Source organism: Poromitra crassiceps (assembly GCF_964638095.1).
Source record: "Poromitra crassiceps genome assembly, chromosome: 1".
NCBI classification, from domain to species: Eukaryota; Metazoa; Chordata; class Actinopteri; order Beryciformes; family Melamphaidae; genus Poromitra; species Poromitra crassiceps.
The window spans coordinates 79,795,046-79,810,955 of NC_139623.1; the positions used below are offsets into that span (position 1 = coordinate 79,795,046).

Consider the following 15,910-nt stretch of genomic DNA (forward strand, 5'->3'; position numbering starts at 1 on the left):
AACTTTTTTCCAAGTGAAGTACAGCAGGTGGGCTAATCAAACAAATAAAGAGAGCGTATACAACAGAGTTACTGTATCCAATGAACAATCTCCCATTCCCATCTGCTCCTCTACCCCTCTCTTCCCCCATTTCCCTATCTGTCCCAGTGTGCACACATGGAGTGAAGTCAAAAGTAGATTTCTGGTTCAAAATGATACTCCAGTAGTGTAGTACAGTTTAAAAAAGGAACATGAAAAGTACTCATTCCTTAAAGGCCGGCTTTACCGTGGGGAATATGAATATATATTAATTCTTAAAAAATCTTAAATTTCGAATCCGTTGAAATTTTTGAAATTTCATTTATTTTTTTCTCTGGCTGTGAACAAGCAATTTCAAAAATTTCAACGGATTCGAAATTTAAGATTTTTTAAGAATTAATATATATTCATATTCCCCACGGTAAAGCCGGCCTTTAAGAAATAGACAATATACTTTTTCAGTCATGTGCGTTGTACTGTAATGTGTTACTACCCACCCTTGAAATCTGGACAGACAAGCCAAGCCACACAGAGGTATGGCTATGACTAAAGCCCTGAGGTCACACACACGCACACACACACACACACACACACACCTGAGCATACCCTCGCGCGTCGCCCCAAGCACACCGTCTCCAAAACCAAGATGTTGAAACCTTAGACAATCCTTTCTCCTAAATTGAAGGCTCCATCAACAACACTGGGCTTTTCTGGACCATCACGCATCTGCTGCAAGGGGGGAGGGAAGGGGGGTAGGGGAGGGGGGGATTGCCTTCTTCCTTTTTACATGTTGGCACCTAGACGTCCTCATTTTCATAGTGAACACTGATAAACAACGTTAGCCTGCCAACTTTCCCAGTGTGTTGATTACTCTGGGGTCGGCCTTGATTTAGGGCCAGAGGGACTCATCCCACACAATGTGATCTATCTGTCTGTCTGTCAATCCATTGCCCAAGCAAGCTGGAGAAGGGCGAATGACACACACACAGTACGCGTGTGTGTGTGTGTGTGTGTGTGTGTGTGTCTGTACTGTGTGTGTGTGTGTGTGTGTGTGTGTGTGTGTGTGTGTGTGTGTGTGTGTGTGTGTGTGTTTGTTCCTACCGGTGTGGATCTGCCGGTGAGCCTCCAGGGATTCCTCTGTCTGGAACTGGGCGCCACACTGGTCACACACGATGGCCTTCTCACCAGCTGGGTAACAACAAGAGAGGAGAGAGACTGAGGCTCAGTAACAAATATACATTTGCGTTTTATTTTAGATTTAATCTATATATATATATATATATATATATATAATAATCATCTAATGGCTGAAAAAGCAGATGTGGATCATCAACAAATACATTTTTCCTTGGAGAGATAGTTAAGAGGGACGTTTTTGAGATATCCTGCTGACAGACAGATGGAAAAAACTAACCGGCAAAAAAACTCCCTGGTGGAGAAAACAATTATGATCTTTGCAGATTACCACTTTAAGAAAATAGAGAGGGTGCACATTTTCAAAAATATATATTGTCCAAATACAGAGATGAATAGAGAACGTTCAGTATTTCAGTAAGTTACTCCTCCAGCTATGCTCAGACACTTTTTTTGGCTTCTGTACCTTTGACTTAAACAAACAAACAAACAAACAGGAACAGTGTGTGGTTTGGCAACGTAATCACAACAGGAAATTGAAAGGTGGCAGAGAATGACTGTAGTTCAATGATGATGCAGGTCCCTGGGCGTCCCTGGGCCAACCAGGAGGAACCACCCCTCCACATTTTCAAAAATATATATTGTCCAAATACAGAGATGAATAGAGAACGTTCAGTATTTCAGTAAGTTACTCCTCCAGCTATGCTCAGACACTTTTTTTGGCTTCTGTACCTTTGACTTAAACAAACAAACAAACAAACAGGAACAGTGTGTGGTTTGGCAACGTAATCACAACAGGAAATTGAAAGGTGGCAGAGAATGACTGTAGTTCAATGATGATGCAGGTCCCTGGGCGTCCCTGGGCCAACCAGGAGGAACCACCCCTCCGCTTGGCTTATCAGTGCAATTTAGAGAACTCTGGAACACAGCCTAGTTTCCAAAAGCCAAATGTTAAGACTTTAAGACCTTTTAGCATGTGTAATTCAATTTAAGACCAAATTAAGTTTGTGTGTTTATACACTAGTGATTCCTAGGCTCGCTAGGGCCTTGCCCGCCCTGCAGCTCGGCCGCAGCTCGGCTGCTGCGTGGCCTCACCTGCCCTATTGGCGCATGCGCAATGTCGCCCTCTCTCTCTCTCCCTCAGTCTCTCTCAGTTTTCATCAGCTGAATATTGGACAAACCAATTCATATTTTTCCACAATTTGATTAGCGGGTTAGGTTGTAACAATTGATTTATGAGTTTATAATTTGTTGAATTAGAAACTTTCAGACAGGTTGGGTACAGTTGACAGCTTCACATTTGTGCATTTATGCAATATACTACTGACAGGCAGTGTGACTGGCTGTACTGTAGGCTAAGTATCCCAAATTTCATTGTCAATAGCGACAGTCATGTGATGACATACTCTGTGTGCATTGGCCATTTTATGGAAACACAGATTGGTGTTGGTCTATTCTGTTATTCTGCAAGTATTATTCAGTAGCTTCCCTAATACGTATTCATGGTTGTTTTGACCATGAAGTACAATGCTTTGCACAGCAGTCAGGTATTATATGGGGCTGGTGGTGTGAATGGTGAATCCCACTCTTTATTTCAAAGTACTATGGATCATAATAAATTGAGTGTGTGCAAGCTGTAACACTCATCACTCATTTCATGTAATAATCGTACAGTAATCTTAAAGGGACACTCCACCCATTTTCAATGTTGATTTATTTTGCACATAATCTCACACATATCCGAAAAGTGTAAACTGTTTTGCAGACAATCATTTAGTTTGACAGTTGTTGAGAATTGATTTGAGTAAAGTTGTGGACCAGTGATTGAATTTGTGCATGAATGACATCACTGGTCCACAACTTTACACAAAGCAACTCTCAACAACTGTCAAACTAAATTATTGTCTGCAAAACGGTTTACACTTTTCGGATATGTGTGAATCTGGGTGGGGAAAGTGAAAAGGCAGCGCTTGCCCCTCCCTCATTACCACCACTGAGGTGCCCTTGAGCAAGGCCCTTAACCCCAACTGCTCCAGTGGAGCTGAACAGTGGCCAGCAGATCAGACTGTGGTTGTACTGGTCAGCTTCCAGGTGTGAATGTGTGTGTGAATGTGAACAGGGCGTTCCTGAAAAAGAGAGCATTGCTCTCAGTGAGACTCCCCCTGTATAAATAAAGGTAAAAAAAAAAAAAAAAAAAAAAAAAAAAAAAAAGATTCTGTGCAAAATAAATCAGCATTGAGTATCCCTTTAAGTATTCCTTGAAGCCTGTGCTGTTTAGGCAAGTAGATCAGGTACATAGACCTTCATACGGTGGGGATTGCTAAGGTCACCCATACAGTTACTTTATCAACGTGTACAACCTTGATACATCAGTGAGAGACAACGACTTGGCAGGCACAGATACAGCTCAGCTCAGGCCCAGGCAATGACTTTTTATGGTTTGGCAAAAAGTACTGTACATGCCATACGCATCACACATCACATGCACGCACCAACGCGCACGTAGTGCACCACACACACACACACACCTGCTTCACATCTGGATAATGTGTGTGTGTGTGTTTGTGTGTGTGTGTGTGTGTGTGTGTGTGTGGCTGTTCCCAAAGCAAGCACAGAGTGATCTCTCCAAACCAGACCGTGGTTTGTTCTTGGCACAACCTCCCGGGTTACGACACCTCCAGAGAGAGAGAGAGAACAGTGAAAACAGGAAGCCAATACTTAGATGACAGAAAGAAGGGAGAAAGAAGTCAGGGAGAGATGGGGCTTGTGGCTTTTGCAACCACAGTGACATTAGGGAACGGCCTGTACTGTAATAAGCAGAAATGGCAGGCGGGTCGTGCACGCCACAGTGTGCCTTGCCAGTTGAGCGCTTATGCAACACGTTATGCAAAAAAGACGGTGCGCAATTCAGCGTGACTAGATCATAAGTCCCCTGTAACGCCACCTCTAAAGCCAGCATATCCTCCAGATTTTGTCCACGATAAGCACGGGGGTCCACCTCGCTATACCACGGTGGCGTGTTTGTTTTTCATTTGAATGGGCTGTGTTGCTGCTGGACAGCTGTGATTTGCAGCAGCAGCAGCGTGTGGCACACCTGTGTCAAATGCACAGGCGAGCATATGGCCGAATTAGCCGGCAAAAAGAGCCACTTAACCTTTAGAGAACAAGACATGTAGCGGAGATGTAGACAGAATTCCCCCCCCCACCAGCCCACCCCCCCTGATGTCTCCCGTCTGCATTAATCAGATGCATCTGTTGTTTCTTTATATTATACTCCCTGATTCATCATTGTTGCACCAACTATAATGATTATTTCTTCTTGCTATGGTTGCGATGGCCACCTACAGTACGTTTGCCTCATTTGAAAACCCAATTTCCCCTGCTGTCTCGGGTCGTTGCTCCACCCACTCTGCCGATCTGGGGAGAGCCGTAGACTAGCACCATGCTTCCTCCAATACGTGTGCATTCGCCAGCCGCTTCTTTTCACCTGACAGCGAGGGATTTCCCCCGAAAAGGCGTAGCGGGAACAGGCGCCCCGACCAACCAGAGGAGGCACTAGTGCAGCGTCTATACTTTTCCCAAAGGGCTTTAGATTTTAAAAAAAACGCCCCGAACTCATTTGATTGGTCGTCACAACTGCTTCTTCCTGAAAATGTGCGGCAACTTATTTTTTTTTTGTTAAGATTAGGGTTAGGGGCGGGGGGGTAGTTCAGCTCAGGTTGTGCTTGGACTCCAATCTGAAGACTGAGGTTCGATTCGTGGTCAAACCACACACATTTTTAACAAGCATTTTTCTTATTTTCAAACATTAGGGTTAGGCAAGTACAACACTGTGGTTAGGGTTTGGTTATGGTCATGGTTAAATAAGAAAACCCTAACCCTAATCTAAACCACATCTTTTTTTACTTGCCACACGTTTTCAGGAAGAAGCAGTTGTGGCGACCAATCAAATGGGTTCGGGGCGTGGTTTGATCTAAACCCAGTTATGAAAAGTATATACACGACCAGGACACATACCCTTAATCTGACTTCCCACCCGCAGACGCGGCCAACTATGTCTGTATGGACGTCCGACCAAGCCGGAGGTAACACGGGGGATGAAGCTGCGACCTTTGTGTTGGTAGGCATGGAATCTACCACTGCTCTACTCCAACCCCAATGGGGACAATTCTATGACCGCATGAGTGCAACAAGCCCCCCGACCCCATGCATTGCAGGCAAGCAAAGGCTCAAAGTTAACGGGCGTTTCTTCCATGTGTAGCAGGTTTTTTTTGACTAGGAGAAAAGGCCCAGATGGCAGCAGTGACACAGCCCCGCTAGGCTTCACAGACAGTGGTGCAACACTCTAAACCAGCCCCGCTAGGCCTCACAGACAGCGGTGCAACACTCTAAACCAGCCCCGCTAGGCCTCACAGACAGTGGTGCAACACTCTAAACCAGCCCCGCTAGGCCTCACAGACAGTGGTGCAACACTCTAAACCAGCCCCGCTAGGCCTCACAGACAGTGGTGCAACACTCTAAACCAGCCCCGTTAGGCCTCACAGAGGTGCAACACTCTAAACCATCCCCGTTAGGCCTCACAGACAGTGGTGCAACACTCTAAACCAGCCCCACTAGGCCTCACAGACAGTGGTGCAACACTCTAAACCAGCCCCACTAGGCCTCACAGACAGAGGTGCAACACTCTAAACCAGCCCCGTTAGGCCTCACAGACAGTGGTGCAACACTCTAAACCAGCCCCACTAGGCCTCACAGACAGTGGTGCAACACTCTAAACCAGCCCTGTTAGGCCTCACAGACAGAGGTGCAACACTCTAAACCAGCCCCGTTAGGCCTCACAGACAGTGGTGCAACACTCTAAACCAGCCCCGTTAGGCCTCACAGACAGTGGTGCAACACTCTAAACCAGCCCCACAGACAGTGGTGCAACACTCTAAACCAGCCCCGTTAGGCCTCACAGACAGTGGTGCAACACTCTAAACCAGCCCCACAGACAGTGGTGCAACACTCTAAACCAGCCCCGCTAGGCTTCACAGACAGTGGTGCAACACTCTAAACCAGCCCCGCTAGGCCTCACAGACAGTGGTGCAACACTCTAAACCAGCCCCACTAGGCCTCACAGACAGTGGTGCAACACTCTAAACCAGCCCCGCTAGGCCTCACAGACAGTGGTGCAACACTCTAAACCAGCCCCGCTAGGCCTCACAGACAGTGGTGCAACACTCTAAACCAGCCCCGCTAGGCCTCACAGACAGTGGTGCAACACTCTAAACCAGCCCCGTTAGGCCTCACAGAGGTGCAACACTCTAAACCATCCCCGTTAGGCCTCACAGACAGTGGTGCAACACTCTAAACCAGCCCCACTAGGCCTCACAGACAGTGGTGCAACACTCTAAACCAGCCCCGCTAGGCTTCACAGACAGTGGTGCAACACTCTAAACCAGCCCCGCTAGGCCTCACAGACAGTGGTGCAACACTCTAAACCAGCCCCGCTAGGCCTCACAGACAGTGGTGCAACACTCTAAACCAGCCCCGCTAGGCTTCACAGACAGTGGTGCAACACTCTAAACCAGCCCCGCTAGGCTTCACAGACAGTGGTGCAACACTCTAAACCAGCCCCGCTAGGCCTCACAGACAGTGGTGCAACACTCTAAACCAGCCCCGTTAGGCCTCACAGACAGTGGTGCAACACTCTAAACCAGCCCCGCTAGGCCTCACAGACAGTGGTGCAACACTCTCAACCAGCCCCACTAGGCCTCACAGACAGTGGTGCAACACTCTAAACCAGCCCCGCTAGGCCTCACAGACAGTGGTGCAACACTCTAAACCAGCCCCGCTAGGCCTCACAGACAGCGGTGCAACACTCTAAACCAGCCCCGTTAGGCCTCACAGACAGTGGTGCAACACTCTAAACCAGCCCCGTTAGGCCTCACAGACAGTGGTGCAACACTCTAAACCAGCCCCGCTAGGCCTCACAGACAGCGGTGCAACACTCTAAACCAGCCCCGCTAGGCTTCACAGACAGTGGTGCAACACTCTAAACCAGCCCCGTTAGGCCTCACAGACAGCGGTGCAACACTCTAAACCAGCCCCACTAGGCCTCACAGACAGTGGTGCAACACTCTAAACCAGCCCCGCTAGGCTTCACAGACAGTAACTGGGGTTCCATCCACCTCTGGATATTCGCATTTACCCAAAATGCGAATAGAAACTTGAATGGAAACACCAGAAATTTGAATAAAGGTCGAAATATCGCATAAATGTTTTTACGCTTGGAGGGGGTGGATTTATCAGCGTATCGACAGTAGGAAGATGCAAACTTTTGCAATGGAAACAGATTTTGCGAATTAACGATGACGTACCAGATGTGACTTCACTTCCGCTTTATGCTACTCCAGGGGGAAATGGTGGCGATTAGCGCCAGGCAGTCTGAATGAAATTGAATGTAACGTTCCCAATTCTATGTATTAAATTCTAAAAAACGACCCTCAACATTTGGGAAGGCTAAGCCACACAACTAGTTCGTTATAATCTAACATCATGCTTTGAAGGCGACTTTACGACGATGAGGATGGTGATCATCACCGTCACCGGGTGATGACTCAATCAAAGCAGGTCTCCGCTGATAGAGATCTCTTACAGGCACACAGGCACGTTACGCCTCCTCCTGACGAGAAGCGCCACCGACTGCTCAACCTGCAGACTCCCAAAACTCGCTAAACAAAACTGAATGGAAACATGCATAAATTCGCATTTTATTTTGCGGATTTTCACAAAATTCGCTTGAATTATGCGATACATTTGGATGGAAACCCAGTTAGTGGTGCAACACTCTAAACCAGCCCCACTAGGCCTCACAGACAGTGGTGCAACACTCTAAACCAGCCCCGCTAGGCCTCACAGACAGTGGTGCAACACTCTAAACCAGCCCCGCTAGGCCTCACAGACAGTGGTGCAACACTCTAAACCAGCCCCGCACAGACAGTGGTGCAACACTCTAAACCAGCCCCGCTAGGCCTCACAGACAGTGGTGCAACACTCTAAACCAGCCCCGTTAGGCCTCACAGACAGTGGTGCAACACTCTAAACCAGCCCCACAGACAGTGGTGCAACACTCTAAACCAGCCCCACTAGGCCTCACAGACAGTGGTGCAACACTCTAAACCAGCCCCGCTAGGCTTCACAGACAGTGGTGCAACACTCTAAACCAGCCCCGCTAGGCTTCACAGACAGCGGTGCAACACTCTAAACCAAGGCGTCAATTCAGTATGGCTAGATATGGCAGGCGCCATACCTTGGCTTCTGGCCAAAAAAGAAAAAAAATCGCTCCCAAATGCGCTAATAATAGCCAGTTGATGTACGCTAATTAATGATCCTCCTGTCCTCACCTGACAGCCCCCGACGCCGTTGGGTTGGGTTGAGCGCAGCGGTGCAACACTCTAAACCAGCCCCGTTAGGCTTCACAGACAGCGGTGTAACACTCTAAAGTTTAAACCATCCCCGTTAGGCCTCACAGACAGCGGTGCAACACTCTAAACCATCCCCGTTAGGCCTCACAGACAGCGGTGCAACACTCTAAACCAGCCCCGTTAGGCTTCACAGACAGCGGTGTAACACTCTAAAGTTTAAACCATCCCCGTTAGGCCTCACAGACAGCGGTGCAACACTCTAAACCATCCCCGTTAGGCCTCACAGACAGCGGTGCAACACTCTAAACCAGCCCCGCTAGGCCTCACAGACAGCGGTGCAACACTCTAAACCAGCCCCGCTAGGCCTCACAGACAGTGGTGCAACACTCTAAACCAGTGTTCTGGGAGGCCAAAGGCGTGTGCTAAATGGGCCAGGGATGAGGTTTTAGTGCGGGGCATGCCCCTGCTTGTGGCACAAGGACATAAATTGTCAGGAAACGCCTGCATGGTGCCTCGCTTCAAGGAGAACGTGGTGGTGTAGAGGTCACCGGGGGGCACGGAGGGGGGGGGGGGGGGTTGGGGAATCCAGGCTGCACGGCTAGGCAGCCACCCAGCGAGATGCCCGGCTGTCACCCGCCGAGCTAGCCGGCTGCGTGCTAACGGTGGGGCCACCCCATCCCACTGCCAAATTAAAGTGATAAATCTCGGGGCCCCTTTGATGGTAAGAGGGTGAAGTGACTGCTCGCTCAGGGAAAGCAGGAGGGAAGCAGGCTGCAGGAGGCACCTTCACATCAACTGTTACTATACTCACATGTCCTAACTAACAGCTCACCCCCCCCCCCCCCCCCCCCCCACACACACACACACAGCTCCCACAGGGCCATTCAAAAACCAAATGTACTGTATAAGTTGTTCTCCTTCGTAGATGTCTTAGAACGTAAGGCTGGACTTCAACATTATCATTTATGGTCTTTCAGTAGAATCATATTGTGGTGATATGAAGATATCATACATTATGACATTATGAAATGTCATACATTATGACATTATGAAACATGACACATTTCTGGTCTAAATTGATGCTGATAAAGCAAATTTAACTTAAAATGAGGTACGGTAGGAGTATTATTTGATTTCTGTTTTGTTTGACATCACAACAATTAACATTACCATTTGGCTCAATGAGATGAGCATTCATTTCATTATTTGACCTGATTTTGCATACATGAACTATATGGTGATATATATTGATAGAGATACCGCAATATTGATTTCAACCATATCGCCCAGCCCTATTAGAAATAGAAAGCATGATTTCCAGCCACCTAGATGAACGACAAACATCAAGGGCACTACGGCACACCAGGGAAACTCAGAATGAATGAAAACTCCGGTTCATATGAGAATGAAATACACAAGCCAAAGAAAACTCCCCCCCCTCCCCTGTTCGTGGGGAGTCCTGTATCACGTTGCCACAGATTCAGCCCTTGGCTGACATAATAAATGTTGCACAACTGGCGTGTGTGTGTGTGTGTGTGTGTGTGTGTGTGTGTTGGGTGGGGATGGGGATGGGGGGGTGGTCAGGTGCCGCATGCCACTGAAGCCGCTTCCCTTTTCGCTTCCCTCTCAGAAACATTGCACAACTGTTGTTGCAGGGCAGCGTGGCTGTGTTGTTTCAACAGCAGGCCAGCAAAACAGAGAAGTTGCTCTCTGTACATCTCTGTACAGACTGTACTGTACTGTACTTACAAACACAACACATTCCTCTAAATACATTTGTGTTTACAGTTCCCAATTGTTTGTATTTATATTTGTTTAACTGCAATGTCAATTTTGTTTTTATTTTAAGCCGTCTTTACTTACCGTATATTTCGTTCAACAGCAGAAGTACATTTTGATTTCTTTTTACTTTTGAAGTTAATTTGACCTACTCTTGTGTATATTATATTTGATTGCAACGTTGCATTGTTACACAGCTGTTTACACACTTCTTTATTCTAGTATATCTTTAAATTGTACCCCAAAAAAATGACTTGCTTTGACATTGTAATATGTTTCCCAAGCCAATAAAGCCCGTTTGAGAGAGAGAGAGAGAGAGAGAGAGAGGGTGTGAGAGAGAGAGAGAGAGAGAGAGAGAGATAGAGAGAGAGAGAGAGAGAGAGAGAGAGAGAGATAGAGAGTGCTCCCTGGTAATTAAGTAAACCTGCAGAGTCTGGTAGTGGAGAGTGGCACAAAGGTTCCTTAGTGCCTGTACACTTAACCTCTCTTCTCTCTTTACAGACCCCATATCCCCTTGATAGAGCAACATTTTCTGCAACCCTGTCTGTTTGCCAGAAGGATAAACATCTCCATGAGCTGATGAGAGACTGTAGGTGTTTCACTAGGTCCTTGTTGAACGGACAGGTCTGAAGTGTCTGTAGTAGTAACCTTTACAGATCAGCTGATGGTACCACCGCAGCTAGTTTCACTTGGAAGGTGGCTTTTGCTATTTAAACATTCTCTACAATTCAAATTGCTTGAGGAAACTAGCTAGCAGAACATTCATTTTGAGTTTCCTGGTTCCCTGATGAGGTAGCCTAAATAGTGGTGTGTGTGTGTGTGTGTGTGTGTGTGTGTGTGTGTGTGTGTGTGTGTGCGCGCGTGTGTGTGTGTGTGTTTTGCAATAGTTTCTTTTTCTTTATTTGAGGATGTAACATTAGCATACAGTAGGTGTACGTTTCCCCTGACATAAGTGCTCTTTTGTCCAGTTCCCTAAATGACAGTAAGGACTATGTTCAACTATGTTCAACCACCAGTGGCTATACCTGGCATTACACACATTCCCTGTGGGTTGTACAGTGCATATGTAGTAACCAATCATCTTTATGATAGTGCTACGCTGATTTTCATTTGCTCTTATCTACAGCTGCCATCTTTCTTGGTCACTGGAACGTTTTCAAAGTAGTGGTCTGTTAGCTGTGTGCTAGAGTTAGCACAGGCAGCCAAAAGGTTTGTGTGTGTGGTCACAGCAAGGATGTCAAAGAGAGTGAAACTGCCTCATAACATTATTCATGGCTCACGTTTGTATTTATGTTTTGAGAAATGCTCTGTAAACAAAGGTTATGTTATCATTATATGATGTGTTCTACTCTTCCTACATACAGGTGCTCTGGCCACATCATAGGCATTATTCATTCAAACGTGTTTCATTGAAAGTGATCTGCTCTAGGCTTCCCCTAATGACTTTGCAAGATTTTAATGTCTAGGCATGATGGTGCCCACATGGCACATCACACCATCCTCTCTGTAGACATGATGGTGCCCACATGGCACATCACACCATCCTCTCTGTAGACATGATGGTGCCCACATGGCACATCACACCATCCTCTCTGTAGACATGATGGTGCCCACATGGCACATCACACCATCCTCTCTGTAGACATGATGGTGCCCACATGGCACATCACACCATCCTCTCTGTAGACATGATGGTGCCCACATGGCACATCACACCATCCTCTCTGTAGACATGATGGTGCCCACATGGCACATCACACCATCCTCTCTGTAGACATGATGGTGCCCACATGGCACATCACACCATCCTCCCTGTAGACATGGTGCCCACATGGCACATCACACCATCCTCTCTGTAGACATGATGGTGCCCACATGGCACATCACACCATCCTCCCTGTAGACATGGTGCCCACATGGCACATCACACCATCCTCTCTGTAGACATGTTGGTGCCCCACATGGCACATCACACCATCCTCTCTGTAGACATGATGGTGCCCACATGGCACATCACACCATCCTCTCTGTAGACATGATGGTGCCCACATGGCACATCACACCATCCTCTCTGTAGACATGGTGCCCACATGGCACATCACACCATCCTCCCTGTAGACATGGTGCCCACATGGCACATCACACCATCCTCTCTGTAGACATGATGGTGCCCACATGGCACATCACACCATCCTCTCTGTAGACATGATGGTGCCCACATGGCACATCACACCATCCTCCCTGTAGACATGATGGTGCCCACATGGCACATCACACCATCCTCTCTGTAGACATGATGGTGCCCACATGGCACATCACACCATCCTCTCTGTAGACATGATGGTGCCCACATGGCACATCACACCATCCTCCCTGTAGACATGAGGTGCCCACATGGCACATCACACCATCCTCTCTGTAGACATGATGGTGCCCACATGGCACATCACAGCATCCTCCCTGTAGACATGATGGTGCCCACATGGCACATCACACCATCCTCTCTGTAGACATGATGGTGCCCACATGGCACATCACACCATCCTACCTGTAGACATGATGGTGCCCACATGGCACATCACACCATCCTCCCTGTAGACATGTTGGTGCCCACATGGCACATCACACCATCTTCCCCGTAGACATGTTGGTGCCCACATGGCACATCACACCATCCTCCCTGTAGACACGTTGGTGCCCACATGGCACATCACACCATCCTCTCTATAGACATGGTGCCCACATGGCACATCACACCATCCTCCCTGTAGGCATGATGGTGCCCACATGGCACATCACACCATCCTCTCTGTAGACATGATGGTGCCCACATGTCACATCACACCATCCTCTCTGTAGGCATGATGGTGCCCACATGGCACATCACACCATCCTCTCTGTAGGCATGATGGTGCCCACATGGCACATCACACCATCCTCCCTGTAGGCATGATGGTGCCCACATGGCACATCACACCATCCTCTCTGTAGACATGGTGCCCACATGGCACATCACACCATCCTCTCTGTAGACATGATGGTGCCCACATGGCACATCACACCATCCTCTCTGTAGACATGATGGTGCCCACATGGCACATCACACCATCCTCTCTGTAGACATGATGGTGCCCACATGGCACATCACACCATCCTCCCTGTAGACATGATGGTGCCCACATGGCACATCACACCATCCTCTCTGTAGACATGATGGTGCCCACATGGCACATCACACCATCCTCTCTGTAGACATGATGGTGCCCACATGGCACATCACACCATCCTCCCTGTAGACATGAGGTGCCCACATGGCACATCACACCATCCTCTCTGTAGACATGATGGTGCCCACATGGCACATCACACCATCCTCCCTGTAGACATGATGGTGCCCACATGGCACATCACACCATCCTCTCTGTAGACATGATGGTGCCCACATGGCACATCACACCATCCTCTCTGTAGACATGATGGTGCCCACATGGCACATCACACCATCCTCCCTGTAGACATGAGGTGCCCACATGGCACATCACACCATCCTCTCTGTAGACATGATGGTGCCCACATGGCACATCACACCATCCTCCCTGTAGACATGATGGTGCCCACATGGCACATCCCACCATCCTCTCTGTAGACATGATGGTGCCCACATGGCACATCACACCATCCTACCTGTAGACATGATGGTGCCCACATGGCACATCACACCATCCTCCCTGTAGACATGTTGGTGCCCACATGGCACATCACACCATCTTCCCTGTAGACATGTTGGTGCCCACATGGCACATCACACCATCCTCCCTGTAGACACGTTGGTGCCCACATGGCACATCACACCATCCTCTCTATAGACATGGTGCCCACATGGCACATCACACCATCCTCCCTGTAGGCATGATGGTGCCCACATGGCACATCACACCATCCTCTCTGTAGACATGATGGTGCCCACATGTCACATCACACCATCCTCTCTGTAGGCATGATGGTGCCCACATGGCACATCACACCATCCTCTCTGTAGGCATGATGGTGCCCACATGGCACATCACACCATCCTCCCTGTAGGCATGATGGTGCCCACATGGCACATCACACCATCCTCTCTGTAGACATGGTGCCCACATGGCACATCACACCATCCTCTCTGTAGGCATGATGGTGCCCACATGGCACATCACACCATCCTCTCTGTAGACATGGTGCCCACATGGCACATCACACCATCCTACCTGTAGACATGATGGTGCCCACATGGCACATCACACCATCCTCCCTGTAGACATGATGGTGCCCACATGTCACATCACACCATCCTCTCTGTAGGCTTTCCTGGGCTGCAACCAGCCTTTCCCTATTACTCTGTTGCAGTGATTAGCCCCCATATCAACTATGTGGTGTGTCATAGTGTGGTGCCCTACCTGGTATTATTATTTATATGTAACCAACCGTCTTTACGGCATGACGAGAGACAGAGACTGACTGACGACCAGAGATACCATAACCTCCAACCTCAAGCGAACACAATCATGCAACTGTCTTGGTTGGGTTAGTGGGTTTGCGCAGTGTAAAGACTGCGGCTACACGTGTAACACACACGCGCGCGCGCAGACACACACACACGCGCTCACTCACATCATCCAGCTTAGCGATGTGATCTCATAAAGCCGCCATTCAGAAGCTCTTCTCATTCAAGAGAATATGTAGTTTGTGAGAGGCAGAGAAAGACCCTGTTTGTTTTAGGGCAAGAGTCTTTGCTTCTCCACTTCTCTGGTCCAAAACGACATGTTTTTCGGTCAGAGTATTATAGCCTACCCAGGTCTAGATTTGACACTCGGCGTTCCAACCCGCACTTTCCCAGGTAGAGTATTGTATGCGAGGTTTGCCACAGATGTACCTCCTCAGGGTAATGCAGTCTAAACAGAATCTTGTATTAAAAAGGCATTTTGCAGAATGAAACATTATACCAGTTGGAGAATCCGTGCTTCCTCAGAGCGACACACAAATTAGGACACCCTGTTGGTACTGGAGCTCCATAATACTCAATTTGTTTTGCCGGAAAATCATCGTGCTATTGACATCATAGAAAATGGAACATGAAAAAAACACTTTGAAAACACAGAAATGAACTCGTGTTTCCTACAATAGTTGGTCAAATCGGTTGTCAAATGTTCTGACATGCCTGCATGTTTGCCTGAGATGGCATGACACTATTTAGTAAGCATTAAAGCCCATGGCACACCAGTCAAACATTCTCCAACAAACACAGACAAACACAGATGTTTGCTTGGTGTGCCATTGCTGTCTGTCCTTGTTTGGAATTGTTTGGAGATGGTTGGTCAGATTCAAGATCAGATAAGATCAGATCAGATAAGATAAGATAAGATAAGATAAGATAAGATAAGACAAGACAAGAATTTGTCCCGTAGGGAAACTTGTCTTGTGCTCCAAGCCACTGCATTGCACAGCACAGCACGACAACAAGAATGTTGTCAGTTGTTGGAGAATGTTTGATTGGTGTGCCATGTTGGTGTGCCATGTTGGTGTGCCATGGG

General features: G+C 47.9%; 1 protein-coding gene across 1 annotated transcript in view; it reads right to left on the reverse strand.

Annotated features, from left to right (window-relative positions):
• Positions 1 to 15,910, reverse strand: part of zbtb16a (zinc finger and BTB domain containing 16a) — a gene marked incomplete at both ends in the record, with an annotated part of 268,681 nt that overhangs the window by 103,287 nt on the left and 149,484 nt on the right. Inside the window, one exon of the mRNA XM_083641592.1 lies at positions 1,120 to 1,206. Coding sequence (XP_083497718.1) covers positions 1,120 to 1,206 — 87 coding nt within the window. The remainder of the gene's footprint in view (positions 1 to 1,119; positions 1,207 to 15,910) is intronic.